The 22,521-nt window shown below is 38.7% G+C and overlaps 1 protein-coding gene across 6 annotated transcripts in view; it reads right to left on the minus strand.

The window, feature by feature from the left end:
- The window catches only part of TSPAN12 (tetraspanin 12), a 67,967-nt gene that overhangs the window by 44,413 nt on the left and 1,033 nt on the right, over window positions 1-22,521 (minus strand). For 3 of the 6 annotated variants that reach the window (XM_036905672.2, XM_036905668.2, XM_057504703.1), the window contains 3 exons: window positions 21,991-22,126; window positions 3,616-3,698; window positions 2,621-2,756 (listed from right to left, as the gene is read on the minus strand). In XM_036905672.2, the coding sequence (XP_036761567.2) occupies window positions 2,621-2,756; window positions 3,616-3,698; window positions 21,991-22,056 (285 nt within the window). In that variant the 5' untranslated portion in view covers window positions 22,057-22,126. Of the gene's footprint in view, window positions 1-2,620; window positions 2,757-3,615; window positions 3,699-18,516; window positions 18,666-21,990; window positions 22,131-22,328; window positions 22,462-22,521 lie in introns of those variants that run through there. The other 3 variants (XM_036905667.2, XM_036905669.2, XM_036905671.2) reach the window with 3 other exon arrangements.

The raw sequence follows: 22,521 nt of genomic DNA on the forward strand, positions 1-22,521 counted from the left end.
GTAAAAAGTTCACATGTAAACTGTACTTTTAATTGACTCAAGTTGTTATTATCAAAAGAGAGTTCGCTAATTTTTTAATTAAAAGCCTAACCATAGATTTTGGAATCATAGAATTTGAGTGCTGAAGGTAATTTAAGAAGTAATTTAGAGCCTAGTAAACATAATATTCGTCATGTAAGTGTAGATTAGTGATACCAAAAACAAAAAAAACAAAACAAACAAACAAACAAAAAAAAGGACTGTTCCTGTGTGGTAACCTCCAATGAGTTCTACACAAGGGTATAAAGGGCATATACAAGTGTAGGCAAAGGGTCTGTTTGCGTTTATACAGAAATCAAAGCCTAATTGGGCTACCCTGAAAATGAACTAAGATACGATATGAAAGAGAACTTCCAACATCAGCACTCTCTGGAAGACTCATGCCAGAAGATGGTCATCAAGAAATCCCAACAAAGATCAACGCACTGCTACAGCTTTAGATGCACTCATCCCACCAGCTCCTGGACTTGCCATGGGAATGAAGGAGATATCTAAGCTGGCCTGTGCATACAGTGAAAAAACAAATTTGACTGGATCTATACTGTTGGAACTCAACCAAGAATTAGGAGAAGTGCAAATTGTAGCGCTCCAAAATCTTACAACTACAGACTATTTACTGTTAAAAGAACATAAGGGATGTGAACATTCCCCAGGAATGGGTTGTTTTAATTTATCTGATTTCTCTCAGACTGTTCAAGTTCAGTTGGACAATATCCACCATATCATAGATAAGTTTTCACAAATGCCTAAGGTGCCTAACTGGTTTTCTTGGTTTCACTGGAGATGGCTGGTAATTACAGATATGCTTTGGTTATGTAACTATACTCCTATTATGTTAATGTGTGTGCGCAATTTAAGTAGTAGCTTAAAACCTATACATGCTGAAGTTACTCTACAAGAAGATATGTCAAAGAAATAATCTTCCCAGGTTTTCTGCCGCCTGCTACTTCTATAGCTTTTCTTCTTCCTTCCTAATTACAACCCTTAAATAGAATTCGTGCCTCATATCAAATTTACCGAGTATCATAATTCTTCCAAGTGGTAAAGACACCTCAAGACAAATGCTGGGCATAGAAGCTACAGGGCATAAATATGCAAAGAAATAAAAAGCTAACCATTTCAAACAATAAGGCTTCTCTCTCACTTACCAACTTTACATTTCCCTGTATGGCCCCGGAAGATGACTGGTTAGCCAGAGACGGGTAAGATTCCTCAAGGGAGGAACAACCTAAGACAGGCACAGTCGCAGAGGGGTCATCAGGTGAGAATTGGGGATCAACAGAGGTGAGGCTTAGAACCTCACCCCCCCGTTCTGAGAGAAATCTTCTGCATACGTGGATGTTTTATTGCCCTTGTCTAGCTTGGATTAACACATAGTCTACAGGCACACACCTGATCATCTATATTTGCTCTCTTACAACACTAAACTATGTTTTCTACCTTTATCTTGTATCTACCTACCACTTCAGCATTTTATTAAAAATAATAATAATAAAGAGAGAAATGTGGTATCCACATATAAATCAAGTATAAAAACCAAATGAGTATTCATATTTGAACTGACTGTTTATAGTTCATAATGCATGAGCAAAACCGAAAGTTTCTGTGATGACTGCCCTTGTACTGTTCACTATGTAACTTATTCATTATGTAAGAATTTGTTCTCCATGTAAGAACTTGCTTGTTATGCCTCAGAAGATTGGAGACTGACGAAAATTAGGCTTGGGGTGGATTAATGATTGTGCATTGAGCATTGACTCCCCTATACAGAATTTTATTGTTGTTAACAACCATTTGATCAATAAATATGAGAGATGCCCTCACAAAAAAAAAAAAAAAAAAAAAAAAAAGGACAGACTTCCAATTGTAAAATAAATAAGTAACCGGGATGTAATGTATAGCATAAGGAGTATAGTCAAGATATTGTAACAGCTTGGTATGGTGATAGCTGGTACCTAGAATGATGTATATAAATGTTTTATCACTGTGTTGTACACTTAAAAAAAATAAAAAGAAAAATAAAAAGAAGTAATTTAGTCCAACTCTTTCACAATTAAAAAAAAGAGAAAACACTAAGATTATAGAAACAAAGACTCATTTATACCCAGTAGCCTATGTAAAGGCAATGCTGGGATTGTAATGTCTGTCTGCTACCGCACTACCTGAGTTTCCACGTGGTTTATGGGCAAGTTTATTTTTAAAAAGGAGAGAGAGAAAGAAACGAGTTTCATTATGACTTCACAATTCTAGTCGTAAGGGGCCTGTCTGAGTTGTAATAAGGTCCATGACATGAGAAAAAACTCAACTTCCAAATGAAAATGTCAACACATAGCCCAAGTGAAATAATTAAATAGCTTATGTATTTCCAGGCCTCATCATTTGACCACTGCAAATACTTCTATTGAAGTCATCTCTCATGGAAAGAATGCTCCCCTTCTCACAGGATGTTGAACAATTACCCCAGATTAGAGTATTGCTCTCACAGTTCCCTAAGAACATAATCGTGTGTGCTGATGAAAACACAACACAGTGTACTGGTTGGTCTTTTTAAACATAAGAAAGAGAAGATACAAACCCATACCCATGCAAGAAGCAACAGATTTCTTTTCACCGTTCCACAATATCCTAACATTCCAACAATGATAAGGAAACAGCAAACAGCAATCATGACTGGATGAACCACAGGAAAGTAAGTCAAGATGACAGCCTCCTCTACCCTGAAAGAAGAACAATAATGTCATATTATAGGTAAAATAAAATCAAAACGCCTTTGCCTCAGGAAACCACCAGGGACTCTCCCCTCCTTCCCAGCTGAGAACAATCTCCCTCTTCTTCCCTGATCTGGGTCTCCACGTACAGCACTTCCTTCCCAACAACTGATCCTTCCCCAAAACGTGAGAGACTTCAATATGAAGGGAAATTGGTCCATATTAAAAGAAAGAGGATGGCAGAGAGAAATGATTTTTGCTGGAAAATTATGGAAAAATCATTAACTAGAACCCTAATACTAAGGGTAATAATAATGACAACAAAAAAGGACTAAGTGCTTACTAAGCTCCATTGTGTTAAGGATTTTACAAAACCATACTCAGACATTTCAGAGTAGTATATGTTGCCATCCCCATTCAGAGAAGAGGAAATTGAGGCTGGGAGAAGTTTAGTAATTTGCCCCATATGATGTTAGGGGATCAACCTTTGCAATTTGAGAAGAAAATGGCATTGCTGGGTTTTGATTTCGTTAGTTCAGGAACATGAAGGTTAGAAAGTTGGCAGTGATTTTCTTAGAGAGAAGTAGCTAGGCTGTCCTTTATACACAAATGTGATATGGCTGACATATTGTCGGGAGGACAGGCAGCTGGTATTCCCAAACCAGAATGTTCTCTGGGATAAGATGCATGCCTTAATGAGAATGTGAGAAAATGCAAGCGTCTGCAACAAAGGTTGCCATGGGCAAGAAAAACTTTCCAAAGGATCCTGAAAGAGCACTACTACCTAAACAGCTAAGGACAAAGTTGCTTAGAAACCAGCATCTGAGGAAGCTGATGAAAGGTAGTAATCATTAATTATGAAGCCTACCTTGTTTCTGCAGTTAAAGTCAGAACATTATTTAGGTAGTCCCTCATCCAAGCAGAAACTGCCAACACACTGATGGACATTAGCTGGGGAGAAAAAAATACAAATTGGTTACCAACAATGTAGGCAACATTCTCAGCAGGATTAATAATTTATTAAGAAATTTCATCACATTAAGAAAATCAAGAATTTTCATCACATAATTGTTATGATTTTTCCTAATGACCATTTAGGATCTGTTGAAATTTACTGTTACTATAAATATTTGCCATTCCATTTTGTAATCTTGTCATAGCCACTAAACAGAGTGTCACAAAATAGAATACAGATGGCTACACTGAAATGGCTGATTCCAGGTTCAAATAGGAATTGAATTGTGCAAGGCAAAGTGGCCACAGAACACAAATTTTTTCAAGTGTGTAAGATGAGCTAAAACATGTCAGACATAAAAGCATGGAAGCGATCAAATACTACGAATGTCAAAGCAGGTAACTTGAAAGGGCTTCCACTGGCTAACGTTCAAACAATTTGAGCATCAAAATAATAGTAATAATACAATGAATGCAACTGTTTGAAACATCAAATATACTAAATGTATGAATTCATAAGAATAACTAAAACTTACTTGTCTGGATGCTCAGTGTTCAGAAGAGAATCCAGTATTTATCCTACTTTTCCTATACAGACTAAAGAAAGAGCCAAAGATTTAATGAAAGTTTTTACAGAATTCCTGCTGACATGTGCAGAAAGTATGACAGAGTATCACTATTTAACAACCCCTTCTGAAACGATGGCTCTCCAGGCAAAAATCCTCAGTAGCTGTCAAAATTACCAGGTCAGTGCTTCTCGGTCCTGTTGGTACATCCAAATCACCCAGGACTCTGAAAAAAAATTACTGATCCCACATCCACCCTGGACCAGTTCTTGGAAGTGGTACCTAGGCATCAGAAATGTGTAAAGGCTGCACAGATGTTCTAATGTGTAGTCAGGGCTGAGAACTATTGCATTTCTGTAAAAGGCTGATGGGGACTTTTAGAATGAAGAGACCAGGCTGATGTACGATACCAAAGAGACTCCACTAATCAATCTTACTATCACAAAAAGAGACAGATAGCTACAATGTGATGTCCCAACACGCAGCAATCAGAAGTTCACAAAGATACCTTTGAAATATTTTTACCAACTAGTCAAACCTGAATTTAATCAAGCCTCCAGCTCTAATGATCAGTGTATAGGAAATACAGGGAACAGATTTAAACTTGTTAAATGCCACCATGGGGATGCAATCAGCAAAATTGAGAATATGAGAGACTCTTAGAACAAATGATCTGGTTTATTCAACTTTTTAAAACTTGCAAGTGAAAAAAAGGCAAGAAGGAAGGAGAAGCTGTTGTAAATTAAAAGAGATTTGAGAGGTTATAGATTACCCAGTGCAGTATGTTGACCTGATTTGGATCCTAATTCAAACGAACCAACCACAAAGGCATTAAAGAGGCAACTGGGATATTTTAACATGACTGGATATTTGAAAATATTAAGGAATTATTGCTTACTATTTTGGATGTGGCAAAAGTATTAAGGTTTTTTTTTATTAAGTACCGACAGCTTTTAGAGATACATGCTGAATGGTTTAACAACAATGACGCAGGAGGGTTAGGGGGAAAGTGGAGGCTATGTTGATAATTGTTGAAACTGAGTAATTAGGGGTAAATATAATGCTTTCTACTTTTGTGTATGTTTTAAATTGTCCATAATTCAAAAAAAGTTTTTTTAACGCAACTACTTAGAACATGTTCAAAAGGAGTCTTCCTGGGAAGCTTTTCCAAAAGCTGAAGGCTAACCCCTAAGTTCTGAAGGTCTTTCCTATTTTGATGGAATTTTTTCTAAAATGTGTCTTATACTTATCTTCTTAAGCATAGTAGAGTAAAAATTACCTTAACTTGATTTTTAATAATTTCTTGCATCTTAATGAATGTCATTCACCATTCATTACATCTTATAGATTTAGCTGTAAATGCTGAAATAATGAATAGACAAGCTAGGAATGAGCCTATACTGACTCCAGCAGTGGCCATGAAAATGTTTTCTGGATAAAAGCTTCAAGGTAAAGCAAAATATGTAGAGTTCTGTGACCTCTTACACAGGCAAGTATGGCCACCTGCTTAGAAAATCAGCTAGTGAATTCACCTGTCCTTCATTCAATTGCAAATGTTTACTTAACACCTGCTATCTGCCTGGTACAGTCTGTGCTAGATTCGCAGACCCAGAAATGAGTAAAAGAAACAAGATCCTGGCTTTTGTAGACACAAGGAATAAATATATAGGCCAGATAATTACACATGGTAACATGTACCATGAAGCACAGAAAAGTGAAGTAACCTGGCCAAGGTCTTTCAGACTCTGAGTGGCAGAGCTAAGATTCAAATCCAGGTCTTTGGTCTTTGGAGCTTTAGGCTTGGTCACAAACTTCCTTCTGGGTTTAGAAACAAGCATTGTAAGTTTGACGGACAGTGAGGAGGCTAGCCTGCACAGTTCCTTTTTAAAGCGGAACATGCAACAACACAAAGGCAACTGTCAACAAAACGAAAGGGCACCCAACTGTATCGGAGAGTAGATTTGAAAATAACATACCTGCTAAGGAGCTGATATCAAAATATATAAAGAACTCATACTACTGAACACCAAATAAATAAATAACCCAATTAAGAAATGGGCTGAGGACCTGAACAGACATTTTCCAAAGAAGACGTACAGATAGCAAACAGACATATGACAAGATGCTCAACATCACTGGTCATCAGGGACACGCAAATCAAAATCACCATAAGATATCCCCACACACCAGTCAGGATGGCCACTACCCAAAAGACAAGAAATAACAAGTGTTGGAAATTACGTGGAGAAAAGGGAGCCCACTATTGGTAGGAATGTAAATTGGGGCACCACTGTGGAAAGCAATATGGAGATTTTTCAAAAAACTGAAAATAGAAATGCCATATATCCCAGTAATTCTGCTTCTGGGAATATACCTGAAGAGAAAAAAATTGCTGATTTGAAAAGATACATGCACTATGTTTATTGCCACATTATTTACAATAGTCAAGATAAGGCAGCAATCTGTGTCCCCAATAGATGAATGAATAAAGAAGATGTGGTATATATATATATATACATACACACACACACAGTAATAAAAAGAATGAAACCTCACTATCTGTGACAACATGGATGATCCTAGAGGGTAGGTGTTATGTAAAGTCAAATAAGCCAGGCAGAGAAGACAAATATCATATGATTTCACTTATATGTGGAATCTAAAAAAGCAAAACAAACAAAATAGAAATAGACTCATCAACACAGAGAAGAGATTAGTGGTTGCCATGGAGGAGGGGGGTGAAATAGGTAAAGGGGAAAAAGAGGCAAAAGATCTCAAGTATAAAATCAATTAGTCAGAGGCGGAGCCAAGATGGCGGCTTGAGTAGAGCAGCGGAAAACTCCTCCCAAAACCACATTTATCTATGAAAATATAACAAAGACAACTCTTCCTAGAATAGAGACCAGAGGACACAGGACAACATCCAGACCACATCCACACCTGCAAGAACCCAGCACCTCGCAAAGAGGGTAAGATACAAGACCCAGCCCGGCGGGACCCGAGTGCCCCTCACCCCAGCTCCCGGCAGGAGGAGAGGAGTCGGAGCAGGAGGGAGAGGGAGCCCAGGACTGCTGAACACCCAGCCCCAGCCATCCACACCAGAGCGCAGACACAGGGTATGTGTGGGGTCCTGGATACTAGGGAAACAGGGCAGCAAGACCAGTGAGCGGGTACCTGAGGCCAGCGCCTGAGGAAAAAGAAAAGCGAACGGTTTTTTGTTTTTTTTTTTAATTATTTAATTTCTTTTTTGTTGCTGTTGTTGTTTTGTTTGGGCAAATGCTTTTTGGAAGTCTTAAAAGGGCAGGGCGGGACACTTAGTCCAGAGGTAGGGAATCTGGGGATCTCTGGGCAATCTAGCCCCCTGGGCAGCAGGGAGCACGGAGGCCCCTTAAGGAGAGAAATAGCCTCCCTGCCACTCCCCCTCCAACACGACTCCACCATTTTGGAGCAGGAGCCCAAGCCAGGCCACGCCCACAGCAACAGCGGAGATAAACTCCATAGCAGCCGGGCAGGAAGCAGAAACCCTATCTGCGCGCAGCTGCCCAGCACAAGCCACTAGAGGTCACTGTTCTCCAAGGAGAGGAGGGCCACAAACCAACAAGAAGGGAAGTTCTTCCAGCCGTCACTCATTCCAGCTCTGCAAACTATTTCTATCACCATGAAAAAGCAAAATTACAGGAAAACCAAGATCACAGAGGCAACACCAGAGAAGGAGACAGACCTAACCAGTATTCCTGAAAAAGAATTCAAAATAAAAATCATAAACATGCTGACGGAGATGCAGAGAAATACACAAGAGATATGGGATGAAGTCCGGAGGGAGATCACAGATGCCAGGAAGGATATTACAGAAGTGAAACAAACTCTGGAAGGATTTATAAGCAGAATGGATAAGATGCAAGAGGCCATTGATGGACTAGAAACCAGAGAACAGGAACACATAGAGGCGGACATAGAGAGAGATAAAAGGATCTACAGGAATGAAACAATATTAAGAGAACTGTGTGACCAATCCAAAAGGAACAATATCCATATTATAGGGGTACCAGAAGAAGAAGAGAGATAAAAAGGGATAGAAAATGTCTTTGAAGAAATAATTGCTGAAAACTTCCCCAAACTGGGGGAGGAAATAATCAAACAGACCACAGAAATACACAGAACCCCCAACAGAAAGGACCCAACGAGGACAACACCAAGACACATAATAATTAAAATGGCAAAGATCAAGGACAAGGAAAGAGTTTTAAAGGCAGCTAGAGAGAAAAAGGACACCTATGAAGGAAAAACCATCAGGCTATCATCAGACTTCTCGACAGAAACCCTACAGGCCAGAAGAGAATGGTATGATATATTTAATGCAATGAAACAGAAGGGTCCTCAACCAAGGATACTGTATCCAGCACGACTATCATTTAAATATGATGGAGGGATTAAACAATTCCCAGACAAGCAAAAGCTGAGGGAATTTGCTTCCCACAAACCACCTCTACAGGGCATCTTACAGGACTGCTCTAGATGGGAGCACTCCTAAAAAGAGCACAGAACAAAACACCCAACATATGAAGAATGGAGGAGGAGGAATAAGAAGGGAGAGAAGAAAAGAATCTCCAGACAGTGTATATAGCAGCTCAATAAGCGAGCTAAGTTAGGCAGTAAGATACTAAAGAGGCTAATGTTGAACCTTTGTTAACCACAAATTTAAAGCCTGCAATGGCAATAAGTACATATCTTTCAATAGTCACCCTAAATGTAAATGGACTTAATGCACCAATCAAAAGATACAGAGTAATAGAATGGATAAAAAAGCAAGACCCGTCTATATGCTGCTTACAAGAAACTCACCTCAAACCCAAAGACATGCACAGACTAAAAGTCAAGGGATGGAAAAACATATATCAGGCAAACAACAGCAAGAAGAAAGCAGGGGTTGCAGTACTAATATCAGACAAAATAGACTTCAAAACAAAGAAAGTAACAAGAGATAAAGAAGGACACTACATAATGATAAAGGGCTCAGTCCAACAAGAGGATATAACCATTCTAAATATATATGCACCCAACACAGGAGCACCAGCATATGTGAAACAAATACTAACAGAACTAAAGGGGGAAATAGACTGCAATGCATTCATTTTAGGAGACTTCAACACACCACTCACCCCAAAGGATAGATCCACTGGGCAGAAAATAAGTAAGGACATGGAGGCACTGAACAACACAGTAGAACAGATGGACCTAATAGACATCTATAGAACTCTACATCAAAAGCAACAGGATATACATTCTTCTCAAGTACACATGGAACATTCACCAGAATAGACCACATACTAGCCCACAAAAAGAGCCTCAGTAAATTCCAAAATATTGAAATTTTACCAACCAATTTTTCAGACCACAAAGGTATAAAACTAGAAGTAAATTCTACAAAGAAAACAAAAAGGCTCACAAACACATGGAGACTTAACAACATGCTCCTAAATAATCAATGGATGAAAGAACAAATTAAAATAGAGATCAAGGAATATATGGAAACAAATGACAACAACACAAAGCCCCAACTTCTGTGGGACGCAGTGAAAGCAGTCTTAAGAGGAAAGTATATAGCGATCCAGGCACACTTGAAGAAGGAAGAACAATCCCAATGAATAGTCTAACATCACAATTGTTGAAACTGGAAAAAAAAAGAACAAATGAGGCCTAAAGTCAGCAGAAGGAGGGACATAATAAAGATCAGAGAAGAAATAAACAAAATTGAGAAGAATAAAACAATAGCAAAAATCAATGAAACCAAGAGCTGGTTCTTTGAGAAAATAAACAAAATAGATAAGCCTCTAGCCAAATTTATTAAGAGAAAAAGAGAATCAACACAAATCAACAGAATCAGAAATGAGAATGGAAAAATCACGACAGACTCTACAGAAATACAAAGAATTATTAAAGACTACTATGAAAACCTATATGCCAACAAGCTGGAAAACCTAGAAGAAATGGACAACTTCCTAGAAAAATACAACCTTCCAAGACTGACCAAGGAAGAAACACAAAAGTTAAACAAACCAATTACGAGTAAAGAAATTGAAACGGTAATCAAAAAACTACCCAAAAACAAAACACCCGGGCCGGATGGATTTACCTCGGAATTTTACCAGAAAAACAGAGAAGACATAACACCCATTCTCCTTAAAGTTTTCCAAAAAATAGAAGAGGAGGGAATATTCCCAAACTCATTATAAGAAGCAAACATCACCCTAATACCAAAACCAGGAAAAGACCCCACCAAAAAAGAAAATTACAGACCAATATCCCTGATGAATGTAGATGCAAAAAGACTCAACAAAATATTAGCAAACGGAATTCAAAAGTATATCAAAAGGATCATACACCATGACCAAGTGGGATTCATCCGAGGGATGCAAGGACAGTACAACATTTGAAAATCCATCAACATCATCCACATCAACAAAAAGAAAGACAAAAACCACATGATCATCTCCATAGATGCAGAACAAGCATTTGACAAAATTCAACATCCATTCATGATAAAAACTCTCAGCAAAATGGGAATAGAGGACAAGTACCTCAACATAATAAAGGCCATATATGAGAAACCCACAGCCAACATTATACTGAACAGCGAGAAGCTGAAAGCTTTTCCCCTGAGATCGGGAACTAGACAGGGATGACCACTCTCCCACTGTTATTTAACATAGTACTGGAGGTCCTAGCCATGGCAATTAGACAAAACAAAGAAATACAAGGAATCCAGATTGGTAAAGAAGAAGTTAAACTGTCACTATTTGCAGATGACATGATATTGTACATAAAAAACCCTAAAGACTCCACTCCAAAACTACTAGAACTGATATTGGAATACAGCAAAGTTGCAGGATACAAAATTAACACACAGAAATCTGTAGCTTTCCTATACACTAACAATGAACCAATAGAAAGAGAAATGAGGAAAAGTTCCATTCACAATTGCATCAAAAAGAATAAAATATCTAGGAATAAACCTAACCAAGGAAGTGAAAGACCTATCCCCTGAAAACTGCAAGTCACTCTTAGGGAGAGCCTAGTAAACATAATATTCTTCATGTAATTGTAGATTAATGATAAAAAAAAAAAAAAAAAAAGAAAGGAAAGGGGGATTACTCCCTGATAGGATAAAACTAACTGTAAATCAACGAGTAATGCATGCTTTAAATATCCTTAATTTTGATCATTTAAAGGGTGTCAGATGATCAGCTATGGAAGTACATTTTTCTGATAATATTCCTTTCTCTTAAAAAAAAAAAGCAGTTCCTGTGTGGTGACCTCCAATAAGTTCTTCACAATGGTATAAAAGGCATATCAAAGTGTGGGCAAAGGGTCTGTTTGTGTTTATACAGAGGATCAAAGCCTAATTTGGCTACCCTGAAAATGAACTAAGATACGATATGAAGAAGAAGTTCCAACATCAACATACTCTGGAAGAGTCATTCCAGAAAATGATCATCAAAAAACTTCAACAAAGATCCTGGCGCTGTTGCAGTTATAGCTGCATTCATCCCACTGGTTCCTGGAATTGCCATTGGAATGAAGAAGGAGATATCTAAGCTGGCCTGTGCATACAGTAAAACAACAAATTTGACTGGATCTATACTGTTGGAACTCAACCAAGAATTAGGAGAAGTGCAAGTTGCAGCGCTCCAAAATCTTGAGACTACAGACTATCTACTGTTAAAAGAACATATGGGATGTGAACAATTCCCAGGAATATGTTGTTTTAATTTGTCTGATTTTTCTCAAACTATTCAAATTAAGTTAGACAATATCCATCATATCATAGATAAGTTTTTACAAATGCTTAGGGTGCCTAACTGGTTTTCTTGGTTTCACTGGAGATGGCTGGTAATTGTAGGTCTGCTTTGGTTATGTAACTGTATTCCTATTATGTTAATGTGTGTGTGCAATTTAATTAATAGTTTAAAACCTATACATGCTTAAGTTACTCTACAAGAAGATATGTCAAAGAAATAATCAACCTTCCCATGTTTTCTTCCATCTGCTACTTCTATAGCTTCTCTTCTTCCTTCCTAATTACAACCCTTAAATAGAATTCGTGCCGCAAATCAAATTTACCGAGTATCATAATTCTTCCAAGTGATAAAGATACCTCAAGACAAATGCTGGGCATAAAAGCCACAGGGCATAAATCTGCAAAGAAGTAAAAAGCTAACCTTTTGAAACAATAAGGCTTCTCTCTCACTTACCAACTTTACATTTCCCTGTATGGCCCCGGAAGATGACTGGTTAGTCAGAGATGGGTAAGATTCCTCAAGGGAGGAACAACCTAAGACAGGCACAGTTGCAGGGGGGCCTTCAGGTGAGAAACTGGGGATCAACAGAGGTGAGGCTTAGAACCTCACCCCCCCTGTTCTGAGAGAAATCTTCTGCATCCGTGGATGTTTTATTGCCCTTATCTAGCTTGGATTAACACATAGTCTACAGGCACACACCTGATCATCTACATTTGCTTTCTTACAGCACTAAACTATGTTTTCTACCTTTATCTTGCATCTAGCTACCACTTCAGCATTTTATTAAAAATAATAATAATAATAATAAGGGAGAAATGTGGGATTCACATATAAATCAAGTATAAAATCAAACGAATATTCATATTTGACCTGATTGTTTATAGTTCATAATGAGTGATCAAAACCGAAAGTTTCTGTGATGACTGCCCTTGTACTGTTCACCATGTAAGAATTTATTCACTATGTAAGAATTTGTTCACCATGTAAGAACTTGTTCGTTATGCTTCAGAAGATCGGAGACTGATGAGAATTAGGCTTGGGGTGGATTAATGATTGTGCATTGACTCCCCTATACAGAATTTCATTGCTGTTAACAACCATTTGATCAATAAATATGAGAGATGCCCTCTCAAATAAATAAATAAATAAATAAATAAATGAATTAGTCACAAGGATGGAAGCACAGCATAGGGAATTTTTTAGAAGGGGGTTTGATGGCAGAGGTAGTCTGTAGTGGTCAGGCTGAGTCTGAACTGTATTCTTTGGTGAATGGGACCTTAGGCATCCTTGGCCTAAAACAGGTTGAGAATCCTGGGACCATAGTTCAGAGAAGAATTAGGAAAATTTTTACTACAATCATTTCTTTTGGGAATGAAGAACAGATTGTAAGCCTTGATAGTTATCCAGTGGGTCAGCCACAGTGTATTAACCACGCTTCTAGGTTCCATACACTTACCACTTTAACATCTGTTCTGTATGCCTATGCTGGACACAGCTTGGTCTGGACAAGGTGATAATATGCCTGAGTCACCTTGTCTTGGCTGCATGCCCTCCACCCACCCTGGGAAGAGTCCTTCTCCCCAGGCATCTGCTTTTCCTTCTCAAATACAAAACAACCAACCTGGAGGCCACACCCCCAGCCACTTCCTTTACTATTTCTCGCTCTGCCCACTCCATACCTGCCCTAGTCAATCCAAGGTCCAGGTGCCAGACAACTAGGGACAGCCCCTATACTCCAGAGGCTGCTGAAATTATTCAGACTAGCTAATCCAAAACCTACCTACCCTGTCTTCTCCGTTCCTTCTGGGAGAAGCCACAATGAAAGTTCTTGCCCAGCCACACCCTCTCTCTCTGCCTTGAGATGGATCCCAGTGCTGCCCCTCTTGACCTGCCCTGACAAGATATGTACTCCCTTTTGGAACCGAAGAATATAATACATTATTTTTTCAATGGCAGTCGTCTCCTGATCCGTTGCCCTTACCATACCTAAATAATACAGTGCCTATTAAAACACCCAGGACTAGCAGGGAACAATGGACTACTTTATTAAATCTGAGGTTATGTTTTCCTTGGCTGTATGTGGGTCTTCAAACAGCTTGTAAGTTCCATGGGGGGACAGGAAAAATATCAGTGTGCCATTTTATTACCTCAAATTCTTAAGTTTACCTCAAATTACTTCAAATTCTTTTGCAGCCATAAATAATTCTCCTCCTTCTTTACCATTCATTCTTTAAAGTACTAACTGATCTTGGTTTCTCCATCTTCTAATTTCTTACAGGCTATTTAGAGGCTTTTCAATATAATAGCTCTGAGACAGGTGTCAGTGAATTACTGGATTCTTAATTTTGTGTAATATATTATCAGTAGTTGCCATATACACAGTTCTTCCATGTATTTAAAAAAAAGGTGTATTTCTCTTAAATAGCACATTCCAGAACATTTCTAATATGGTAGAATGGTTAGGTACATGGGTTTTGAGGTCATTCTTCAAATGGTATGACGTGCTACAGCTCCTTTAGTTGTAGATGGAATAGGTGACTGACCTGTTCCATGGGGTCAAAGGATCTTCTCTGAGAGCTGAAATCTGAAGAATAATCATCAAGTTCACTAGGGAGAGGAAGGTCGAAAAGAAACTTCTAGTCAGAACGAACAGCGAAGGTCTCAGGGTAAAAGGCAACATGATTTGGTCAAGGTAGGAAAATTGGCATGTGGTAAGAATGGAAAACCAGGCAGGGTCCAGATCACACAGTCTTAGAGGTAATTCTAAGGTATATGGTCCTGACCAAAATGACAATGAGAAGCCACTGAATCAAAAAGCCATGGTTTGAATTCCAGCTCTGCTCCTTTTTAGAGCTGGATGACTCTGGATGTGTCAGTCTTTTCTAATTTCCTCACATATAAAATGTTGCAATAATAAGAAGTCTGATTTTATAGAATATTTATCTGATGAAAAAACAGAGTAGGATCTCATATATATGACCAATTAACTATCTCAAGTCACTTGACCACAGGGCTTTCTCTTATCAGTTCTCAATTCAAAAGACAAGACCAGACCTAAATCAGTTCAGAAATGGAATCTTCAGATATTGGAAGGTCTGACAAATGGATGAGGCAGGAAGCTCTGACAGGTACCTACTGCACATCCACGGCCATTCTCCATCTTGACATCCCTAAAACTGAACTCATCACCATTCCTCTCGAAACCTGCTTGTCCCTCCCACTGTTGCCTGTCTCAGTAAACGGTATAATCAACACTTCAGTCACATAAGTGGCAACTTGGTGGTCAGGTGGAACCTCTCCCTCCTCCTCAGTCCCATATCTACTTATTTTCAAGTCCTCCAGACTGTTCCTGACACCGCTGGTGGGTTTCCCCACTTTCCTGCCACTTCTGGCTAGTTCAGGCCCTCAAGCTCTTGTGAGGCAATTAGTCAACTTACAATAGAACTCTCCAGCTCACAGGTCCCACCCCAGATGGAGGCTTCAGTAAGCTTTATAAACCACAGATCCAGATCTTTGGCTTAAAAGCTCTCACAGCTGCCCCTTACAGCTTCTCCCACCCACTTCCCACAACTCTCCCCTGGAGAATAAAGTTTAAACTCTTGAACAGGGCACACAGGCCCTCCTCAGTCACCTCTGAGCCTGTCTCTTCAATCTGTTTCCGGCCCGTTCCTTCCCACACACATTCTGTACCTGGGCAAGAAAAAAACCTGTTCGCCTTCTCCATGAGGGCTCATGCAGCTCTGCCCAAGCCTCTAAGTCTCACCCATGCAGTTCCCTCTGCCTGGCATGCCCTCTGCCCCAGCCGTTCTGTCCTCAGAGCAGGGCAACCTTATCCTTAAAGACCAGCTCAACTGTCAGCTAGCATGTACAGATTTTCTCCCAATTCCCCCCTTACCCGGAGTCAGAGTTCTTGGACAGACCTCATAGAGCCATTATCTATTGTTTCCTATTTTTACCCACCCATCACACCCTGCTACAGGACACAGACTGTGTACAGCCCCAGCATATAACAGAGTCTCAGGCCCGGTAGTGAGGCCTGAGATATATTGGATGAATGAATGAAAAAATAAATTAAAGGAAGATGATTTCAACCTGCTAGATAATTAAACTGTTGAAGAACTTCAGCAGATGCTTTAAGAAGAACTAAGCTTTCTATCACTGGGAGTTTTCCAGTAGAGAGATGCTTGCTGAATTATAAGATCAAAGACTTATATATCAGATTGGAAGCTGGCTTCAGCGTTCTCAAAAGTCCTTTGAACTACAGACTTTTGTGTTCTCCTTAGCCCTACTGTTTTTGGCAGTTGTTACCCAAGTATCTATTACCCAAGTATCTGTGCACAGAACATTACTCAAAATAAATCATATCAACACAAAGCTTTATCTCACAGTAAACAACCAACTCTGAGAATAAATTACCTTTTATTATGACATTATTTCCAGCCACATTAAATGTCTGAGAACAGTTTCATTCTAAAAGAATGATTGAGAAAATCATCATAGTGACCACAAATACATTGCATACTATAGCAAGAAACTAAGTTAAAATGAGATGAGGTCACCTCAGTAACCAATCCTGATGTTATTAAATCTAGAAGCACAAATTATACAAGGAATTCAGAAGTCCTTCCTAATAATGGTATTGTCTAGTAATTTCCAAAATTAAAATAATTATTTAAATGTCATTCATGATGATTAGTTATTAGGCACATTGCATTACAGTGATCATGTGTAACTATGTTATAGCTCCTTACATTTTCTCCAATAATGTAAAATATTATTTGTAGTTGGAGGAAATATTTAGAAAATAAAACAAATGTTAGAGAAATACATTTAACACCTTACTTAGCAAGATATTTGCCACTTCTGTCTTGAAAAACATTTAGAAAATGCTAGCTCTCAACAAATATTTATAAACATGAAACTTGCTGTGTTGGAAGATATATTCTAGTTTTGCTTAAATCTAATTATGTAAAAATAAGTATTGAACCAAGTTGTTTTCTAAATAAGAGTTTTTTATGTGAATGCACATTCCCTAACCTTATTATGAAATGTATACCTATAGTTTCTGCCTAATAATATGGTCACAGTCAAAAAACAGACTTTTAACCTTCAGCTGTCTGCCATACATGATATATAGTCTCATATAAGATGACAGTGACACCAATCATTTCTGTTCAGATGTCTAAAACCACCTACCTGAACTCTTCTTTTTATGCCAAATCTGTTAGCAAAGAATAGAATGCAGAAGAGAGACAGGGAACTTGGAGGAGTAATTCAACTTTCAGGACCTCTCTTTGCTCATGTCAAAAATGGAGAAATGGAACTAAATGCTTTTAAAATTCCCTTTCATTAAAAAAAAAAATAGAAGAATTCAAATAGTTAGCTATTGAAATGTAAAGGTAAACAATTCTTGATTATTTGGAGGCTGGCAGTCCAGTGTCAGTACTTCCCAGTGACAGGTCTGTTTCATGCTCCCATGCCTGCTCCCCTCTGCATTTTTGGGCAGTTTATACCTTCTCAGTTCACCTTCTATCAGGAGATGAGCAGCAGAAAAGAGAACAAATAGAAGACACTATTTTCAAGTGTTGTAAAAAAAAAAAAAAAGGGCAATGTAAATAATAGCTGAAATGACTTCTAGAGGTTACTTGTATCATTTATGCATGAACATCTGTTAATTAGAGATAATAAATCATTAGTACCCTGGAGCTGTTCTGACTAAGAGGTTTTATAGATCATGTTGCCCTGGAGAAGGAGTGACCATATATCCTTCTTTGACCTGCTTTAAGCCTCTGCTGTCCTGGCATAATTTTTAGTAGAGATACCCTCTCCACTTTACTCTCAGAATTGTCTTGATTTCCATGACAGATGTTATGGTCACCCTATAGGCGATGCCGTAAAAGGATGGAATGTCTCATTCTACACTGCAGTTTCTATGCAGTCTAACAGCAGGAAGCTCCAAGTCCAGTCTCCCAGTGCCCCAGTTCATGCTTATTCTGAGTGGGGACAGATGAGTGAGGGGCCTACTGCTCCTGTCTGTAGCAGAGGTATGCCCCCAAGACTCATCCAAAATGCCTTGCTCTTCAAAAGGCCTTGCTTAACAACCATACAGTTGCTCAGCTGGGCCACACTGTATAAGAAAAGTTTATCAGCTTTGCCCCTGATAATAAAGTTTACTTAAAGTTTATTTTTGAAAAGCACTAACATTTGTCAGAGAGCTCTCCACTTTTCCTTAGTTAGAATTAAAGGAAACTTGAATGCCTTTCATAGTACAAAGTTGAGAGTATCAATTTAAAAAGTCATATTTTTGTATGACTCTATAGATACCGTGTGCATGCCAATGTTCACCTGCCAAGAATCTCTTTAGGGTCTGCATGGGTCAAGCACCTAACAGTTCATTACAAATGGCTAGAGAAAAAGAAACAGAACATTGAGCCTTCTGTTTTTTCATACCTCACATATATTCCAAAAAGGTGAACTAGATTTCCTGTCCACCTTTTAGGATTTCTTTTATAAGTTTCTTTTCATATTTCATCAGAGTAGTTCTTCTTCACTGCTACTATCTTCGGTAGTGGTAAATGAAAAACAATGGCTCTTATCTGCTGGTGAGAAATGGGAGTTAAAAGCTACAGATGGGATATTATACTTTAACAAAATAGTAAACATATTTGATGAATGCCAGTGTTCATCAATTTCAGAAACATCCAAAGAGAACCATATTTTTTATCCATACTTGTAGAAGCAGAAAATTATCACCTAAGAATGGCAAACACTCATATCATAAAGCCACAATTTCTTCAAAATGAAGGAAAGCTTTCATTTACTCAAATAACATGTCATTCAAATACTAACATGTGATAAATATGAAGTGAAAATCACCCATATCCTTGCTCGATCATAACCAGAATGAGAATCATGGCCTGAAAGGAGTTCCTGGGGCAGTTTACTCACGGACCATGTCTCATGTGCCCGTTCGCATTACAAACCCACAACACTCACGACAAACCTAGAAGGTCCAGTATCTGCTTGCCACCCCCAGTCCAGCAGCACCAGGCTCATGCTTCTTCAAAGCATGGAAGAGCCACTCAACAGATGGCAAATCAAGGTCACTGGTCCACGGCATTGAAGAAAAGGTATTGCATTTGTGATCTTGAATGTGCTGTGGATTGCTTCCTCTTAGACATGCCTGTGCCTCACACTTTAAAAAACTGAGTATTCAGAGTGTCCTTTTTTACTTAAAAAAAAAAAAATCACTCAGGTTTTCAACTCCCAGAACAGCAAAACAAAATTGTATAGGTCCTCTTTATTTTGCTTTTCTCTAAAACCCTTCTGGGGTAGGGAAGGGGAAAGGGTACCAATATAATACAAATAGATTGGAAAAAAATATCTAAAGTGGAGAATAAAAGGTACAGCTTTTGATCTCTTAGGTAAGGAAGGCAGGTTTCTCAATCTTTCAAAAGTAGAGGTAAGAACAATCCCCTCTCTCTACCCAAGAGGTGAAGGCTGGCTTCAGAAGTGGGGCTCATATGCCACTGGTTTGTTCTGCTTGTAATTCCAGCGTGAAGTCAAAGCGAGGACTAAAGCCTTGCTCCTTGAGGAGAGGCACTGGGATCATCAGTATGAGCATCATGGAGGAGCTTTTTAGAAATGCAGATGCTCAGGCTCCACCCAGACATGCTGGATCAGAATCTGCCCTGTAACAAGATGCCCAGGTGATTCCTATGCACATGGCATTGGACTAGCACTGCTTTAGAGGACTTGGAATGAGCAGGTGGACAGCTAATCCCTTCCTACCGGGGATGTTTAGTTCTCCATTGCAAATAAATTCACTACCATTCCCAGTAGCATAATTTCCTACTTGGAGAAAAAAGAAAATTGGAATTTGACTCTCTGTTCTGATCCTTATTAGCAAATTACAGAAGTTCTCTGAGCAACTTTTCTTTACCTAAAAAAAAAAAAAAAACCTATTTTCCAGGACTGCTATGAGAATCAGATGAGAGAGGAGTGTGAAGATGCCCAAGAGTGTGCCTGGCACAAGGCTGAAAACTACTTTTGACTCAGTAAGGAAATATAGGACCCATAAGTATTGCTTCAACATGGAAAGAATGCCAATTTCCCCAAAGTTAGCATATACCTGTCATACAATTCCAACAAAAATCTCAACAGCTATTTTTAATTATACAAAATAATCTGAAGTCCATATGGAGAAAGAAACCTTAGCCAAGACAAGAAAGGAAGGTGCTTTAAAAAAAACAGAAAAATATAAAAGAATATATAAAATTTAGAGAAAAATTCTACTAAAAACAACATGTACACAGGTATAAATAAATCTATCTTTGTACTTAACAAGGGAAAATACAGAGGGATGCACACTAGGTGGTTACCATGGACTATTTTGACAGAGGGGATTGATACTGAGAGAAGAGAAGGGCCAGAGAAAGAAGGAAGCAATCTCGATAAATAAATAAATCAGAACACCAACACAGAAAATGAGAAAGCTGAAACACAAGATAACAACTAAGAAAGAATATTTTCTATTCTTTGGGGACATAGCACTGAAGTTGTTCAAGGAATAGGTGTTTTAAGCAAATTCATTACTCAGAAGAGCAATATTTTTGTTAAATGATTTGGGTTTTTTCCTCTACAAAATACAGATTATTAAGAAACACTGCAAGGTTCAGAACTCAGTAATTGTCCATGTGGAGGCACTGCCTAGGGGCAAGAACGCTGAGTTCTGCTCCTGGCACTGTCACCATTGGGCTATTCGACCTTTGGCAAGTCACTAACCTACACTTACTTTTTTCATCCACAAAGTAAGGAAGTTCAACCAGGTAATCTTTAAATCCCCCTTAGTTATAAAAATACGATGATTCTATAATTTAAAAGCATAAATTGGAAAAGTGAAAGACTAGTAAATAGAGTGAGAATTACTACACATTTTAAAGAAACAAAGTTTGAAATCTTAATACCTATTAACTAAGCAGGTAATTAATTACCAGGCTTTAAAATGTACTTTTTTAGAATTTAAAACTGCGATCAATTACTGATTTTACATTTCCAAGTGGTGCATTTAACTACTCAATACTTTATTTCTCATGTTGAGGAAAAAAATGATGCCAGTTTAGATATATTTCACATTACTCACTGAAGTAAGGCTTAATTTGTCACCTTAAAATGGAGCCATCCCTAAGGAATATTCAAAGTTTTAATTTTATATTTTCTTCATAAGTTTTATAAATAATAATGTGATTATTAATAACACATCATGAAAATTTATGCCTGGGTGCAAAACATTAAAAAGTCATTAGCTCATAGAGCACAAAGATTTCCATGAGCTTGTTAAATCTTATGTATTTTATTTCCTTAAATGGTTATGGGATTTTCCAAAAGCATACACAAAAATCCTTAAAATTTGGCCAGTTTAGAAATAGTATATGAGAAACACCTTTTCAGGCTGTATGGGATCTTCCAGAAGAACTACTCCAGTCTCTTTATAGGATATCTGGATATGAATTCCTACAAAAATAGTAAGGCTGCTTGCCTCAACCAGATAGTATAGGCTACGAAGAAGTGAGGAAACAATTTACAGCTTGCACATTTATCTGAAATTCCTGAACACAAGCAGTTTCCTAAGTAGTTCGTCATAATTTTCTTTATCTACAAGCACGTGCATTTATTTATATCCCTAGATTAAGTTGAAGTCTAATTTTACCGCCACTTGTAGGAGTGGATTTCTTTTTTGTTATTACAAATGGAACGAGCTAAATCAAAGGCATTTTAAGGTCAAATTTTCTCTGAAAATCAGAGGGTTTGATCCCATGTAATTAATTAATGTTCAGCCATGCCCTTTGGCGCATTACACGGTGGCTGCAGGAAACCGAGTCCAGCCGTCCCCACCTGTTGGTGCAGTGGAACTGTTTGACTTACCCAAAAGAGCAGATTGAGGGCGTAGAGCAAGCAGCGTAGGCACTTCACGGAATCTTCTCTGGCCATTGTGAGCCCGGGAAAGAAGAAGACCCATCCTTTCACCACATCCTACCCCCACGGGCAAAGCAGCGGCGATCTGCAGGGGGAGAGAAGAACCCGGACTTCTCACCACTGCGCTGCGCACCCCCAGCTCATCCCTCCTCCGCCAGCCCTCAGCTGGGTCCGGAATCTGGTCCCAAGCCTAGTTCATTCGAGACATCGCTTCATCGAAAATCATTTGTTACAGTTATAATGGTAACCTAAACTCCCAGAAGTAGCAAACCGGCTTCAGATATCACCTGCTTGAGAAGAGAAAAGATTGACTCCCCGGATGAATGGAGGCGCACAGCGAACTCCAGTTCTCAGGGGACACGCAGCGCTGTCCTCTGCATTCTGATGAGACGCTCTTTAACGCCTCCCTCAGTCCACGCCCCTCCTCGGGGACAGCTCAGCTCGGAACTGTCCCGAAGGTCAGAAACCACACTCCCCCGG

The sequence above is a fragment of the Manis pentadactyla genome, chromosome 7 (genome assembly GCF_030020395.1).
Source record: "Manis pentadactyla isolate mManPen7 chromosome 7, mManPen7.hap1, whole genome shotgun sequence".
Lineage (NCBI taxonomy): Eukaryota > Metazoa > Chordata > Mammalia > Pholidota > Manidae > Manis > Manis pentadactyla.